Below are 17,407 nucleotides of genomic sequence, written 5' to 3' on the forward strand. Positions count from 1 at the left end.
GGTTCCAACCCCCTGATTGGCAGCTATACTTGTGCAAGTTGCCAAAGTCCCATCCAACCTGATCATTTCCAGAGGTGGGGTATCTACAGCTTCTTTGGGCAATTGTTCCAGTGCATTACCACCCCCATAGCAAATAATTTCTTCATATCTAGTCTAAAGCTACACTCTTTTAGTTTAAAATCATTACCAATTGCCCTATCACTATCGTCCTTGATAGAGAATCTCTTCCCATCTTTTTTGTAGGCTCCCTTTAAGTTCTGGAAGGCTACTGTAATGTCCTTTCAGAACCTTCTTCTTTCTAGGCTAAGTAACACTAACTCCCCTCAGCCTTTCTTCTCAGGAGAGGTGCTTCAGCCCTCTAAATCATCCTTACAGCCCTCCTCTGAACCTGCTCCAATAAGTCCTTGTCTTTTCCTTGTCATGTTGGGGGCCTCAGAGCAGAATGCAGTACTGCAGGTGAGGTCTCACAAGAAAAGGGGGGAGAATCATCTCCCTCAACCTGCTGGCCATACTGTTTCTGGTTTTCTATCACTGCCTTCTGGACACAGCAGGGCAATTTGTTTTCACTGCAAGAGGATGTTTTTTTTTTTTTTTTAAATTAATTAATTTTTAGATTAATTATGTATTGCCTTTAGGTTTTGTGACCACAAATCATGAGCATTCCTTTGAAGTGTGCCTAGTGAGTCTTGACTTTCATACCTGGACAGTAAAAAACAAAACAAAACAAAAAACATGTAAACAACTAATCTATAAAAATTAATTTATTTCTCTCCAAGGGTTAGGTAAGGTGTGGAAGACTTTGGAAAAATAAATACTGAGCACCTTTTGGCGTTTTTAGTGTTTTTAAATGATACTTTGAAAAACTTCATTGAAATATGAAGCATAACAGTATAGCAAGTGTGATTGTAAAATATTGTATGTGCTCTAATATACGAACTTTTGATGTTGATTTACTCACTGTTTTTATTCCTCTCTGCTGGGCTGCAGGTGTTCAGAGAAGTGCCTGACAGAGTGAGACAACTGGAGGCTTATGTTGGGCAGCCTCACCTTGTTGCACAGGCAAAGCCTTCTGGTGAGTAGTCATTCCTTCCATTGATCTTAACTGTATTGAGCTTAATACTGTTTGTAGTCAAAAAGCAAACTAAACAGGAAAACATTCTCTATGCACTTAGACAAATGGGAATAACAAATGTTTTCTGTTGCTTGGGGCTCCCTTCCTGTTATCAGGGGAGGGGATGTCTGGTTAGGGAAAAAGTCACTCTGCATTTCAGGTTTGGACGTTGTCCATTGATGTTCCCCTAAATGTGCTGAAGCAGAGGAATGTTGCGATAAAACTTGGATATCCTCATCAGGAGGCAGTGTTGTAGGTGCAGGAAAAAATATCCAAGCTAGCTCTGTCTGTGACTGTTTGTTTCCCAGTGGATTTGTGCATTTTGCATTTGTGCCTTTTAGTAACTGAGATCCAATAGAATGTTTACTACAGCTAATTATCCTGCATACGGATTCTGTGCAGTCCTATAAATGTCATTCTGCATCTTTTGGCTTAGTAGGCGCACAGACAGGTCTTTTCCCATATACCAGTTACTTATTTTTCTGAACCCTGTAAGGGAAGGTGTCAAAAAATATGGTCTTGTATCAGATATTAATACTGGCTGTCTTTTTCAAAAGTTACTGGAGATGGATAAGCACATAGTGTCTAAACAAGATGCCTGGGTCTCCATTTTAGGTAACCAGGTAAAAAAAAAAAAAAAAAGACAGTCCTTGCCTAAGAGAAATTACAGTTTGAACTTCAGTAAATTAATTGTATTTTTTCTTTAATTCAGAAGCAGCAAAAAACAAAAACATGGCACACAGAAAACTTTTCAGCCTTTCAGAACTCTGATTCAGCTTGTTTATCTTTTGTACAGACTACTTCTTAAGTAGAGCTCCTGTCTTTTGTTGTGGCAAATGTGTAATATTTATGCTTTGTTTTCTTGGATCAAGAACACAGCCAAACACAACTTCTGGAGAGAATCCCACTGTTCAGCACATTCCTCCTTCTTTACAGTATCAGACTGAGCAGATAGGGCTGAGCTAGTGGGCATCTGTCCCTTTTTAGGACGGCTGTGTATTGCCAAGTCTGTGAAGCCTCTATTGTAGTAACTTGCTTACTTCTGCTTAAGTGGATTCTGAGTTAAGAATGGGAAAACCTTTCTGCCAAATAACTCGAAAGTGAGGAAATTTCAGATTTTTACCTTAAATGAAATAATTGTTTAATAAGCTTAGAGATCAGCTCCCTTTTTTACATCAAAGAGGGCTTAGCTTCATTCTGTTAAAAGTTAATGCCATTTTGTTTTTTTCTCATTTGTATAGTACTATGGGTTGTTCATGGACTCTTTGCCATGCAATGAGATAATTAATAACTTCAAAACAGGCAAAAAAAAAAAAAAAGCATTTCTCCAAGTTGTATGTGTAGCCATGATTTGTTTGATTTTTTTTTTTAATGAAAACACCAAACTCTTACAGATGTCCAAAAGGTGGTGCTAGCATCTTCCTCATTGGAAATTCCTGTTCAGACGCAGCACGCTTTGGAACTTTCTGCACCTGCTGATCTGGATAAAACTACAACTGAGCTGGCTGAATGGTTGGTATTGATTGACCAGATGCTCAAGTCGAACATCGTCACTGTGGGAAATGCTGAAGAGATCAACCGAACTATTGCACGAATGAAAGTATGTATTTTAGTGAAGGTTGGTGGTTTGGAAAATTAGGATACACTTGTAATTTCCTTACTAAACGTATAGGCTAAAAATGTATTTAAAAAAAAAAAAACCCAAACCCAACACAAACCAGCTACAGTAAATGCTTAACCTGCAAATTACACTTCAAAATCTGTTGATATTATGCTACTCTCCCTTCTATTACTTCCACTTACTTCCTTGTCTCCCTTCACGAGCAAGATGTTAGATAGGCGCTGCTGTTTATTTATTTATTTATCTTTAGTGATAATATGTAGATAACTTATGTGAAGCCTTTGCAGCAGCTTCAGCACTCCATAATTGAAGAGCAACCTGGATGATCCACTTTGTAGTGATTTTTGTTATGAATTTCGTTATGTTGTAACTAGCCTAAACTGATTTCCAGAGACATAATAAAGTGATTATAGGTTTTAATGTAAATGCTTATGGTGTAAATACTTCTCTGTTGATAGCTTATGCTATGCTGAGCTGTGACAAAGGGCAGCATTTGTGAGATGTATGCTGCCATTAAGGTTCATTGCATTTGACTTGATATCAATTAACATGAGTAACTGTATGAGTACAAGCTGCAGGCTTAATAAGTGCTAAACTATTTCTGAGGACATCTAACATCATTTGGTGTTTGATAGGATAAATGCGAAAATGCTTTCTTTTAACTGTATAATGTTTATGATATGAGGTTCTGGTACATACCCATAGTTGAAAGAATGATCATGTTTTGTCTACAGTCCATGCTGACTGTTCTTCCACCTTCACCCATCTCCCTGTAAATGTGTACATTTGCATGTGTGTCTATATAAAGATCAGAGCTTGGTAAGACGAAAATAAATTATGGGAGAGAGAAAAACATATACTGGAAAATATTTCACAATGACTGGTTGTAACAGTGATTTGTGCAGGTTAGCCTCCACATCTGGATTTTCACTTGTAATTCAGAATACTTTTGCATTTTAAAGCAGCGCTATAATACTGTGACAGCTCAGGGGTTGTAAATAGTGATGAAGCTACCATCTGTCTCTGGAGACATAGATGTTTAGCTTTATGTATAAGTAACACATATATTGTTAAGTAAAGCCTGTTTTTTTTTGTTTTTTGTTTTTTTTTTGTACCTAAAAATCATATCCTAATTCTCAACAGGTAACAAAGGCAGATTTGGACCAACGGCACCCTCAGCTTGATTCTGTTTTTACATTGGCTCAAAATTTGAAAAATAAAACTTCCAGTTCAGACATTAGGACAGTGATTACAGAAAAATGTAAGTTCCTCCATTCTGTGTTTTTTAAAGATAGTGTTTTCATGGCAGTAAAATCTTCATCTCTTTCTCTTAAACTCTTGATTTTTTAACCTAGCTAAAGTTGCCTTCCTTGAGTAAACTGAAAATTAGCAATTTACATGGGTTTCACTATAGCAGTCTAATGAAGATTATTGGAAGAAGGATTGCTGTTTATTTTCTTGACCTGCTGTTTTGCTGGGATTTTATAATATCTTAGGCAAAACTTGAGTTACTTGACAGACACAGATCCAGAGAGAAGGATTTTATAAGGCTTTTTATTTGTTGATATAAAGGAGCTACTAGTATATTTTTATTTTTGCTGATCTTACGTTACACTGGACAGTTGGTTAAAAAAAAAAAGCATGAATGTATTGCCTTGGAAGACTTACCTTTTGAAATTGTTGACTGAGAATTAGAGCTTTTAAGTCATTTCTGTGTATTTTAAATAAATACTTTGAAAATTACTGGTACTTATGGAAAGAAAACACAACTGACACAATTAGAAACTGGGGGACATTGTATTCTTTGAACTCCTGAGGCTTTGCCAGTTGCTAAAATTAGAAAATTAATGCAGCAGGAAATACTGCAGTTAGCAGAAAAGAGAATCTGTGGAACAATGAACAGATAAGTTTTGCCATCTTTTTCTGCAAAGTAGTTTGGTAGTAGGATGGTAGCAATTGTAGTTCAGAGGAGTCAGTCAGCGAGGGGAGATCTGGTCACTTGCAAAGTATCCCTCACAAAAGATAAAAGGGAATGAAGGCATTGTATTTTGAAAACTTAAGTTGAGTTCCCTGACAGCAGGGAAGCTATGTATGTTGCCACAAATGAAGCTTCCAGTAGACACCCTGTATGTGTGTGAAGTTTTTGCTACCTATTATGAAACATTGTCATGGTTTCATGGAACCATGGAAAAAAGTGAAGGTTACGTTTGTAAAGAAAATGATGTTTCTGTTACAAGGGCTTTGCAGTATGCTCTTTTCTCAAGTGAAGAGCAGAACTGCTTTGTACAGCTCATTCTTTAAATGCTCAGGAGAATATACGCTTGCAAATCCGCTAAGTGTCGCTGGATGAAACCTGATTACTCAGATAGCTAGGAGCACAGAAGTAAAGTTTCTCTGGAACTTCCTTAGCAGTAACTGCCTAGACACAGGAAATGAAAAACAACGTGTAATTGGGTTTTCTTTCCCATTTTTGCACCCACAGGCAGATCCTTGAGGCCACCAAGAATTTCTCTGTTTATCTGTCAGGGACTGAAGAGAGAAAAGGAAATATGTCAATAGCAGATAATTGCATTAGGGTCTCTTGAGTGGATAAAAGTTTCAATCCAGACAGAGAGCAAGGTTAACCTGCCCATTCATAGGGAAAAATCTGTAACAAAAATTCAAGGTATATTCATTCATTAATAGTATCTGTATAGAAACTTCAAACATCTATCAATTTCAACCCAGCTGCTGTTGTAGATAGTTGTTTCACAGGGGTGTTTTTCCTTCCAGCCTTGTGGGGAGACCCTAAAATCATAGGAGACTTTTCTCTACAGTTTATTAGCCTGCATACAGTGTTATACCCATTTTTCATTCTTGCTGTTTTTGCTTTTTCTTATACATTTGCTGTTGAGGTTACTGAAGTTTTCTTCTGAGGTCTCATTCGATTCATTCAGTGACCTACATCATGCCAGAAAATTATAGTCACCCTGGCAAAGGCGCTTCACTGACAGTCTGAGAGCTCTCTGAAGCTGAACAGAATATTATTGAATGTATTTTTAAAGATAAGAGATCCTTCCAGGCAGATCAAGCAAAATGACTTTGGACGTTCATAAAAGATTTATAAAACAAAACAAACAAACAAAAAAAGGAAAATAAGAAAACAACCTGCAAAGGGAGAAGTTCACTGACGTGATTTTTAGCTTAAACACAAACCTTGGCATTTTTTGCTTCACGAAAGATTAAAGCAAGTTCATGAAAGATTAAAGCAGCTTGAGTATCAATTATGTTGCTTTTCTAATAAAGTAAAATTACATACATTACTGGTAAAGTAATTACCTTGGAGATGTTGCTTATTGCCTACCTGTTGCTACTGAGAATACAGATGTTCTCAAGAAAGCCAGCTTATGTTTTTTTTTTTTGCTTTTTCTTTTTTACATTTTTTTTCCTTACTCTTTAGTTCAAATAATACAGCGCGTTGCTACTGTCATGACAGGTAATAGGGAAGACCTATTTTTACCTCTACAGACTCTCAAGAAATATACCTTTTTTATTGGTCTGTAAGTATAAAGAAAAAAGTATGATGCTGTTGGTTTCTTTCTGTCAGGCAGACTTACTACTTTCCCTGATGCTATTATTTTGCTCTAGGCTTCCATTGTGTTTCTTTTTCATTCTTTGTTTATTAAAGGTTAAAGCTTGTTTATTGATTGTCTAAAGTAACTCTATATATTGAGAGAGGAGCGTGATATTTGAAGAAAATGGAGTAAGATCAATAACTTCTCTGTTGTATAATCTACACAAGCCTGTGTAGAAACCTGTGGTGCAGTGAAAATACTGAAGCACATTGTTAGTGGAGTGCTCCTACCTTAGCCATAGTTGTAGTGCAGATGTAGACTGAGTTCAACGCACACAGTGGTTGGTGAACCTTAGTTCAGTTTTTAAGTGCGGAAAGGTGACTTACTACGACACAGCCTTCACCCTGCCCTGGTGCTCCCTGGAAACTGCTGGTGGTAGATCTATCGTGGCATCTCTGCTGTGCAGCTGTGGCAGATTGAGTGAATACATAAAAAGTAAAGGGTAATGCCTTTGGAGACTTCCAGAAATAGTAGCTGTTACCTGTATGCTGAGCTGCTTAAGCAAGAGGCAGCCAAACCCCTACTTTTTGTTTACTTGCATGAACATATAAATTACTTGGGGAACTAAAGTACAAAATATTGAAGTGACTGTATTTGAAGATGAGTTACATTACTGCCTCTTGTCCTGAGGAGTAAGTGGTAGTTAGGTCTACTTGATTGGTTGCCTCAGTTTTTTTCTTTTTTTTGTATTGTCCTCTCCAGTGGAAAAAGTAAAGAACCAATGGGATAACACCCAGCATGGTGTGGAGGTGCGGCAGCAGCAGCTGAAGTACATGCTGTCAGACAGCATGCAATGGGATGAGCAGAGGAAAGAAATGGAGCATCTCATGGAGCAGTGCGAGATCCGTCTGCGTATGCTTCAGCAGGCCCCAAAGGAGACACTTATCAAACAGATTTCAGATAACAAGGTAAGACCATCTCCAGTTGATTTCTCAGTCTGTGTAATGCTATTGGATTTGTTTGATATCTGGATGTAAGATATAATTGTAAGGTTGATGTGGTGGTTCTGTGATTTTGGGCACTCTGTGTTCTAAATCACTTTTCACTTTTTTCATCAGCCTTCCTGAGGATTACTTTTGAGAGAAAAACAGGTGGCATAAATACTTGTGTGCCTTTTTACAAGGGTGACTGAAAGGAGCATAGTATAATCCAATCAATGATGCTATGCAAAAAAGTCCTTGTATTGATAAAAGTCTTCTCATAGAACCACAGCATGTAGCATGTATCATTCCGCAGAAATCTATTAACAGTAGTAAATCCTGGCATGGAACAAGTTATTTAAAATTATCCCAAGTTTCACTTCTGATTGATACAGAGCATATTCATCTTGTTTTTTTCCCTCATTTCCATGTGGTCTTTGTTGCTTTTTGTATCACAGTGAACATGCTGTGATAAATCAGTAAATCTGATGTCCTTTATGGAGGCTGTTTGAAAAAGGACAGGCTGTAGGAGGCTCAGGGTAAGAACCAGAGAGACTAATGGTTGAGGAGGGGCTCGGTGTAGGGATGTGGCTAGATATGGAAAGAAGCAGAGCTCAGTAAAGAGAATTTCTCTCTGACCCCTAGCTATTTCAGTAAGCAGTAAAATTGTCTGCTCTTCATTGCCTTTCCTGAGTGAGCAGAGAATTAGAAATGGGCTCTTAGGCCTACCTTTTTACTTTCTGAAGTGAAAACAGTCATGTGTCCAAACATTGAGTATGGAGTTAAAAAAGATACAATTGATTAATAAATAAAATGCATATTTTTTTATTTTATATTTTATTCAAAACTCCATGAGGTCTAAGTACATTATAACGCGCCAGTTGTATCACTGTTAGCATAACTGAAATTTGTTCATGCTGCTAAAACCTAAAACTATTTTTACTTCTGTTGCCAGTAAAACATACAGGAGGGTTTTTCTAGCCCTTGGTCGCTTTCGCAATATTGTTTTTCTCGCTTGTTTTGGTTCACTGTCAGGATGCTTATTATCTAATGGGTTTTCCTTTTAAAAGGAACCTTATTCCATAAAAGAATTATGCACGTTTGTGCTCTTTTAAGCATAAAAAAGGGTTTTATAATGATAATTGCTTAATATCAAAAGCAGTCTGATTTTGATTTTGCTCTGATGTCTCATTCTGAAATTCCTTTTTAGCTCTTAGTACACGATTTGCATAGAGGAGACATCACAGTAGCTGCGTTCAATGATCTTTCTAATAAACTTCTTCGAGAGTATCGTGATGATGACACAAGGAGGGTGAAGGAAACCACTGACCAGATGAACACTTGCTGGGTTAATCTGAATCAAAGGTAATTAGTTGCAAGGTTTCACTATACGCCTTTCTGTTTTAAAGTTGTGTATCTCATGTTTATCACTTACACCTATTTCAGTCCCTTCTCTGCAGGCTTAACTTTACTGCAGCATTTAGCTCTGCTTCGCTGGTTTAATCAGTTGCAGTGAAGCTAAATTTTGATGATGGAAATTCCCACAGTTTACTATGGCTTCTGTATGACTTCCAATTCTTTGCTCAAAAATGATAGTAATAGGTATTTAAAAATAAAAAAATTCTTCTCTCATGTTTGCTCTCCACTTTGCTTGTGGCTGTTTTTTCTCTTAAGGTCTTTGAGCAGTTCTTCCTATTCTGTGATTTCATTATGCTCTGTATATATGTAGTTTGTTACTGTGCTTCATTTTCATAAGGCTGAAAGTATTCAGCTCTGCTTTCCAATGTGTTAATTTATTTAAAGCCTTTCATCTAATGGAAACTTTTCCTGAATGGGGCTGTGCTTTGAGTTTCTGAATGTGATGCATCTGATATTCCCATCTAGAAAGCATTTGATCTACAGGAACTGAGATTTGAAGCTTCTTTGTATTCATCCTATTCATCATTTGCAAATAAGTCTTACGGATCAAATGCTGAAAATGCTGTGTAATATTTTTGTGTGTGTGCAAAGTAATCTAATTGCTGCAAAAATCTTCAGCATTTGATGGGTAGTTATCATTAGCTTAATGTATGACTCAATGCTGGCAGCTTTAAAAGACAATATACTTTGTGATTAGAAGGACAGAAGAGAGCGATGATGCTATATGTATGGGAATGGGCTGAATGAGAACCAAAACCTGTATGTATGCATGCATGTAGGTGCACACAAAAAGGGAAGCTGCTTTTTTTTTTTTTAAATGGCATGTGAGTTAATTGAGAACGAGTCTTTCATATTAAAGCCTCTGCAGTTGAATGATATGTCCTGGGGAATGAGAGGAAGAGAACTTTACAGTGGTAAGCAGTTGGTTTCACAGGTAATTAAGGAAGAAGAATGTAATGTCTTGTTATACTTCCTTGGAGGAAAACGATATCTTTGTAGTTTTCTGCTTTTGATGTCACAAAGAGTTTTATACAACTCGTTTCCTCGTTATTTCCATTGAGAGATGAGATACAGAACAGACAAAACTTTATATGGCTCATTCTCTGTGATCATTTGAGAGAGAATAAAAACTTGTTGATCTCTAAATGTTTTAGAGACATCTAAGATGGGGTTTTCAAACAACTAAAATATTTCATAATTGATCTAATGTGAGCATCTTTTCATGGTTCTTCAGTTAAAATGTCCAGTACACAGAGTGAAGGGAAGGACTTTTAATATATGACAGAACTTCCATAGCTTCTTACTTTCTGAACTAGGTTATAGTGATGAGGTCACCTTTTGAAATGGCCCATCTTGACCATTCATCTGAACTAAGTCTGCAGCATGTTCCTCCTGCCTTTCCTCAGAGTAAACTAGTATCTTTTCCAAAAAGGCCGTTAACTTCATCTGAACAGGTCATGATGATTTCTGGGAATAGAGATGCAATTAGAGGTTGCCAAGAGATCTCCTTGTTGGATTAGCAGTACCTGTAGGTTCCAGCTCTGTAGTAGCCTCATTCAAATTCCAACTTTGCAGTTCTGTCTAGAGCTAGCATAAAACTACCCTCCTGTGTCAGAGCAGGTGATCAGAAAGAAGAGCTCCTGACTGGAAGCCTCTAATTATTTTTGAATCTGCTTAAAGTATGGAATAGTAAGCAACTTGTGTTCTATTGTGTGTAACTGAAGCTCCAGAGTTATCACTGGAGCTGCTATGCTGCAGCCTTATAAAGGTGAGTGTCTGCTTTGTTTCTTAACTAGTGGCAGAACGTACAGAACTCAGGAAACCAGTGGGTAGCCAGAGCGTGGAGCTGCTCACTATAACTCTGCGGAGCAGAGCAGAATTAAAAGGGGAGAGTGTGCAATAAAAGCACCTTTTCAGGGGAATAAAGGTTTTTATCTTTGCCTTAAAATGCAATAAACAAAAATGCTAGTGAACCTTGAGAGCACCGAGGATGGCTTAATGTGACAGATCTCAGGACAAAGATTGTGCCTGCAGCATGCATGTCCTATGGCTTCTATAAGGGCAGATCTGTATTTATGGCATAACACTTTAAAATACCATCTCTGGCTATAGCTATGCCTGGAGGTTGCGAAAGGGAGGTCCTTATTAGCATTACCTGGAATAATCAGTCCTGAATGTCCTCAAGAATGCTATCAGGAAGGCTTGTCATGAAACACAAAGTTGAAGGAAAAATAGTGGCACTAAGAGGCTGAAGCTTGCCCACCTTGACGCTGTTTAAATTGACTATTCTGTCCAGTGACTATTTATTTTTCTTTCAGGATGAAAGTAGTGGTTCTGTGTCATTCTGCTGCTTCAGTATTAGTCTGTAATTGCCATCTAAACTGTCTCAGGTGTTCTTCCCCGATTTTCTTTTGATCGCATGCTTATACACACTGCATATTTTTAGTGTAAAAGAAAATAATTGTGTGGAACAGTGCCATGAGGGCTTTAGTGCTACAGATATAACTGTTTTTTTTTTTTTTTCTTTCTTGGACATTGCTGATAGAATCTGCTTAAACATTCTCCACTACCACTGAATTAAGTGAAATTAGCTGCAGTACTGTGGGATTCTGTGGGTTCTCTATACATTTAATTCTTGCCTATTGGCAAGACTCTTTCTGAGACTGTTCCGATCATATTAAAGTTCTTTGAGAATCTGGATATTTTTTTTTTTTTACATGGAGAATTACCTAATCTCCAATACAGAATTCTCCATGAACTTTTCCATTTGAAGTCTTTACTAGAGTGAAATGAACGTATTTGGGTTTTCTCTGTAAGACAGTTGTTCACTACTGCTGTATAGGTCATCATTAAAAGCTGCCATGTAGTCTTAGAATGTTAATTGTAAATCTGTTAATTTATGCCTGTGGGTTGCATGCTTAGTGTAAGGAATGTTTTTCAGCTTTAATTCAAATATCATGGCAGCATTGTTACTGCAATAGGATTTCATTCGTCACTTTAATTTCAACCAAGCAGAAAGTTTTGAGAAATTAGAACTTTGGGCTGAAGATTACATTCTTCAATGAATCTTATTAGCTACAAAGTTCAAGTTGTCTCAGTTCCCATCTAGTGCTTAGGCTTAGAGATCTGGGTCACTTAGTGTTTTATCCTCTAGGGCTTTTCTCTTTCTTTGAAGGTCACCTTTATTATCAGTCTGTTCTTCTTGTTGTCACTCCTGTTCTTCCACCTTTGGCCTTAACCCCCTGCTAGGGAAGAAAATCCCTGCAGAGTGAGAGGCATTTGAAGTCAGAGCTCATAAGTGGTTCTACTTTACACTTTTCCTCACAGTTCCGTGGTGTGCTCTAATTTTTGAGCTGATGCTTGTTATTTGTTCTTGACTATATGCTGGTCAAACATTTAGTCATCCCTAGCATGCTATTTATTCTGGTTTTTTTTTTTTTTTGTTTGTTTGTTTGTTTGTTTTTGTCAAGAGGAGGCAAAGCATGCCAAAGCTTTATGTCTGAATGAAGGCTTCTTATCATGCTACTCATTTGCCAGTAGCCAAAACTTGGGGAGGCGCAAAGTCAGGAACAATCCACAGAATCTCATTTTTAATAAAGCAATTATTAACAAGTGACATAAGGTCCATCCTCCAAACATTAGGGTTGTAACTCTATCTTACTGCAGATTGTTTCTAGAAAATTCTGTTGTTTATTCTGGTATTTGGGAATGTGAGCCTGGCAAAGTCAAGGCTGTATCAGATGCTCTTAGTGCCCTTGAAGGAAAGTAACTTTTCCTTGCATATGGCTTCTCTGATGTGCTGGAAAACTGGAATACCTGCTTTGAAACAACTTCTCACGCTTCAGTTAACTTTGTTAATCAGAGCTTTTGAAGTTGCTGACTAAAACACTTTTCAATAGTTTTGTTTTAATGACAAGGAAACAGAAGTGTGATCTGATCTACTCTCAGGAGATCTGTTCAAGTTGCATACTAGTAAGCTAATCTAAAGGTTTTGAATCAGTTCCTTGCATCCTATAAGAAAATCATATTACAAACAAAATCTTCAGTTGTACAGCTGGAGAATTTTTTGATTGGTTCAAAATCTGAACTATATTCTCATTCTGCCAGTTGTCTTTTCTTTAAACGTGTTGAGTGTGGGTTGACAGTTACGACTGTAATGTATTACTCTGAGGGATAGAGCCCACAGTCTTGTCTTTTAGCAGAAAGAATCAGGTATCTGACTTTTTACACTTCAGGAGTTTAATTTTGTAGTAGATACAAATTGGGGGAAATGTTTCTGCTCTCTGTAGAAGAAGAAAATTCCCCCAAATTCTCAGTGTTTCTACTCCATATCATTTTTGTTGAGGAGAAGCATTCACGTATTTCACATATGGGAATAACCTCTACCATTAAGAGTAGCATAAGCCTGTGCTGATAATACTCAAAAAGAAGATACCTCTGATTCTTCCACGTGCATTCTTTAAAAGCACTGTGAAATACATGTTTGGAACATCTGTTGATAACTAAAAATATAATAATCAGAGAAACAGTGGTATAAATAGTGATAAAACAAGCTGATACAGATGTATATCTTAATGCATCTTAATAAAGAGAAGTTTCAGATTATCTCTTAGAAGTTTCATTATGATATGTGTAATACTGAAGGAATATTCTGACACTTGCTGTCTTGTTTTCAGAGCTGTTGATAGGCAGAATTTCTTGGAGACAGAGCTGAAGACAGTACAGACTTCATGCAAGGATCTAGAAAGCTTCCTCAAGTGGCTTCAAGAGGCAGAGACGACAGTTAATGTTCTTGCAGATGCTGCTCGGCGTGAGAACACAGCTCAGGACAGTGCTTGTGTAAGGGAACTCAGAAAACAGATGCAGGTGAGAAACTGCTGGTTATTGTGCTTTCTCTAAGTGGCAAATGTTATAAAGGAAATCTATTTTCACCCATTGGAGAGTGGAGGTGTGCAGCCTATTGGAATGTATTTTAAAACAGTATCTTAGAAGTCAAGTATGGGAAGGAAGCAGATATATTCCCTAAGATTTGAAATGTGTGTTTTGTGGACGTCTATGTCACTTAGTGCTCTCAAACCTCTTTGTATGTTGGCTGTATTCGGGAAGAGTAGGAAGGAGGGACAGATCCCAGGTTTGGCCTTCATTAAGGGTACAATGTATTGATGGGAAAACAGGACTGTTTCTTAAAATTAATGCATTTGGGCCTGTGGCAGGAAAAAGCTGAGCATCACTGTATTTTGTATTTCTATGCTGCATGCATTTCCTTTGTTGTCCTATTTAACATATTTGAATGCTTTTATGTGTCATAATTCTCCTCAATCTTTTAATATATTTTTTTTCCTTCAATTAATTTACCTTATTTAGTGTAGTTATTTTGATATGCACAAAGCTGTGAGGCTACATCAGCTCACAAATCCTGTGCTCTGCGTTTGGAGCCATATATTCTGTGGTCTTAATTCATGGTGATTGGACAACAAGATTCTGCTATCAGTAGGGCTCTAATCTGAACATATCTGTGTTGAATTTAAATGAAATGAGGCAATTTGAATTATCTGATAACAAATTGCTCACTGTGATTATGAGGAAAAGAATGACATATTTTGGCTTGTGCCTGTGGAAGATGACGTGTCAGTCAATGACGTTCCTATGATTATGGTCAGCCTGTAGAGATGTGTTTCTCTGATATCAAGAAAAAGCTGTTATTTTGCAGTTTACCACTGTTGGCTATATGCTGCTGTGAAGCATCTTGGTAAGGGAAGATTGTTCGCTTGTTCATTGTTCTTCAGTCTGGTTAAAACTGCTAGATAATGCTATGTGAGGGAAGAACTGCTGGGCAAAACTTCTAGCTATGCGGGGAGGTCTATAATGAGCTCTTTATCACATCCATAGTCCTGGCTTATAACCATAACCACTGAGAAGGGAGATGTAGATGCTGGGTGTGGCCTCCCCTTGTATGGTATTCCTTTAGCTGAAATTATCTGTCTTGTCCTATGACTGCTTGCTTCTATACACTGTGTAGATGCAGTATGATTACTTGAGTTACCTATTGCTTTATTTAATATTTTTAGCTATCAAAGTATTGATAAATTGTAGGTGAGATATATGCTGAAAACTGACAAAATACGGTGGATTACTTTTTATTACTGTGTGTCATGTATTTTCAAAATAAGATAATCTGTGTTGGGCAGGAGAGATGGAACTGTCTTCCATTGCATTTCAGGACTAACTTGTTAGGTTGTAGCTCAGGTCACTCTGCACAAGACTCAGTGATATGGGAACTGTTGAAACCTTCTTCTGACTTCCACTACAACATCTGAGGTTGGGAACAGTGCCATAAAACTAATCTCAACTTTGAGTAAGGCAGAAGGTAGTGATTTTTTAATTTGTATTTTTTTTGAAAGAGTTGAAGTTCACAGTTATAGCATTAGTCTTTTTATTTCATTTTGTCATGATCAGAATATAGCAAAAGGCTTTCCTTTCAGGTTGCTGCTGGAACACCCCAGTTTGTGTCGATCACTGTATCCAATGTGTTTAGTAGCCACCTGAAAAAGGTTTAAACCTAATTTTGAAGCAAGATGCAGAAAGTGAACTAAGAAACAGAATTAACTCTGGGACAACAGGGATGAAGACCTGTGCCTACAGATGTAAAAGTGTTCAGAATAACTTTGTCTTGTTTTATTGTGAATGGTCTGCGTTTGGTCTCATTGTTAGAGTCAAGCTTGTGTATTAGCTGGCAAGGGAAAAAAACAAAAAAAAAAAGTAAGAAGAGGGCAAGTGTCATCTGTGGACATTGTTTTATGTAGATGATGTTTGAGCTCCTGCATGCTTATTTCTGAATGTTTCAGTGTTTCTGGACCTGTCCTGCTGCATATGTTACTTCCAAAAAAAATTTATTCACAGTACTATCAGTTAACAGTGCTAGGCTGGAGCTGTACTTGTGGCGGTAGAGGAGAGTAGGTGTGTAAGCCAGAAGCAAGACAGTACAGGGGAATAGTTTAACTGAGTGGTGGAGATAATAGAAAAAAAGCTGAAATTAAGGTGGAGGATACAGGTAGTAAGATTTCTAAATATGAGATGGGAACAGTTTTTCAATCTGTCCTGTATGAAGAACCTGCGCTTGGCACTCATCCTCGTAGCTGCAAAGTGCCTAAGAAGAAGCATGCCAGTGTATAAATCACCAGCATCTAAACTGTGAAGTATCTAGGATCACTCAAACTTGTCAGAGTTAATGCTAACTTTAGCTGGTGCCTCTGTACCGTCCTCAGTGATGTTCTTGAAATGTGTGCATATGTTCATATGGCAATATATATGCTAAATAATATGATCACTTGTTATAGGGTCTTCAGATTCCAAATCTAGATAGAAATATGATATACTTTGAAATGTGATGTGCCCTGATCTTACAGTAACATTAAATAAAAGCATTTAACTTAGAAGGTGAATTACACTTAGATTACATTTAGATTTACGTTATTCAACTGAAGCTGAAGAATTATCATGTTTTTTGTATTTTATGCTATGTTCAGTTCTTCTCATGAAAGTAGTGGTTTACATGTTCTATAAAGTGATCTATGTTGTCAAAAATGTTAATTTTTAATTCTTATATTTTTTTAGTATTTGTCATTCCATAGTTCCCTGGTCCTCCTGTCTGTCAGGAAAGACTAATGTTACAGACCTGTTAACAACCCCAAAAGAAGGGAAAGACTATCAAAAGCCCAGGCTGAGAATGCACATAATAACTTCCTGTTTTTCTTGATACCTGTTGGCATAACTTACTCTGGAGGAGACATTTTCAGTAACTGAATTTTTGGTTTTATTTTAGAGTGTCTATCAGACTTGATATTTCCCTTTATTTGCCTATTTGGATCTTGTTTGGTAGAGGTTATGTCAATACACCTAATCAATTTTTGATGAATACTTCATTCCTGATGGAGGAATACTTTTTACTACTACTTTTTAGATGGACTTCAGAAGACTTTATCTGTTTTTCCTCATACTGAAATATCTAATCTGTGTTGAGACAGTCATCTGCTGTTTACTCCTTGTTCTGCCACCTGTAGTGTTGATGATGGCCTCCCTGATTGTTTGTTACAGCAGTCCCTGTAACACAGATTGAACTAGATTGAACATATCACCTTTGGAAGGAAGGAGAAATAGTTGTTTCTGGTAATGCAGCACTGCCATACCTAGTGGTACATTGTCTGTATTGCACTGAGAGTGCCTTGCTGGTAGCTAAACACTTCCATGGTTTTTAATGTCCTACTGTCATCCTTAGATGACTTAAATAATTCTGCTTTGTCATGGGAAAAACATCAAAATGGTCTTAACTCTTTGGATTCAGCGATGGCTAGAAAAGGAGTGGTGGTACAACTGTATACTTTCACTTTGCCAAAACCCTTGTTTCTTATCCTAGTAAGTCACTCAGGGAAAGACTTAAGCAGGAGTGGTTTTTAGGAGCCGTTTCCTACTTTCTGTTGTGAATGAGAATCCTTTGAGGTCACTTTGACTATATTAGCTTGGAGTTTTTGTAGCAGAAAGGTTTACCCCCTGTAGTTTTTTCTTTTGTATTTGATAATCTAGCTTTGAGAAGCACCCATGTGATCTATTAGTCTTTAGCATGTAGCTGATACAATTAGAGCAGGTATCCCTCTGCGTCTCTCTGAAGATTTATAACACAGTCTGTTATTCACTCACTACAGCTCTGCCAGAGCTGCGTTCAGTC

General features: G+C 37.4%; 1 protein-coding gene across 10 annotated transcripts in view; it reads left to right on the forward strand.

Moving 5' to 3' along the window:
* Positions 1 to 17,407, forward strand: part of UTRN (utrophin) — a 348,963-nt gene that overhangs the window by 138,870 nt on the left and 192,686 nt on the right. For all 10 annotated transcript variants that reach the window (XM_015284305.4, XM_040698161.2, XM_004935579.5 and 7 more), the window contains 6 exons: positions 988 to 1,072; positions 2,506 to 2,711; positions 3,876 to 3,993; positions 7,049 to 7,254; positions 8,477 to 8,631; positions 13,362 to 13,551. In XM_015284305.4, the coding sequence (XP_015139791.2) occupies positions 988 to 1,072; positions 2,506 to 2,711; positions 3,876 to 3,993; positions 7,049 to 7,254; positions 8,477 to 8,631; positions 13,362 to 13,551 (960 nt within the window). The remainder of the gene's footprint in view (positions 1 to 987; positions 1,073 to 2,505; positions 2,712 to 3,875; positions 3,994 to 7,048; positions 7,255 to 8,476; positions 8,632 to 13,361; positions 13,552 to 17,407) is intronic.

This window comes from Gallus gallus, chromosome 3 (genome assembly GCF_016699485.2).
Source record: "Gallus gallus isolate bGalGal1 chromosome 3, bGalGal1.mat.broiler.GRCg7b, whole genome shotgun sequence".
In the NCBI taxonomy this organism is placed as follows: domain Eukaryota; kingdom Metazoa; phylum Chordata; class Aves; order Galliformes; family Phasianidae; genus Gallus; species Gallus gallus.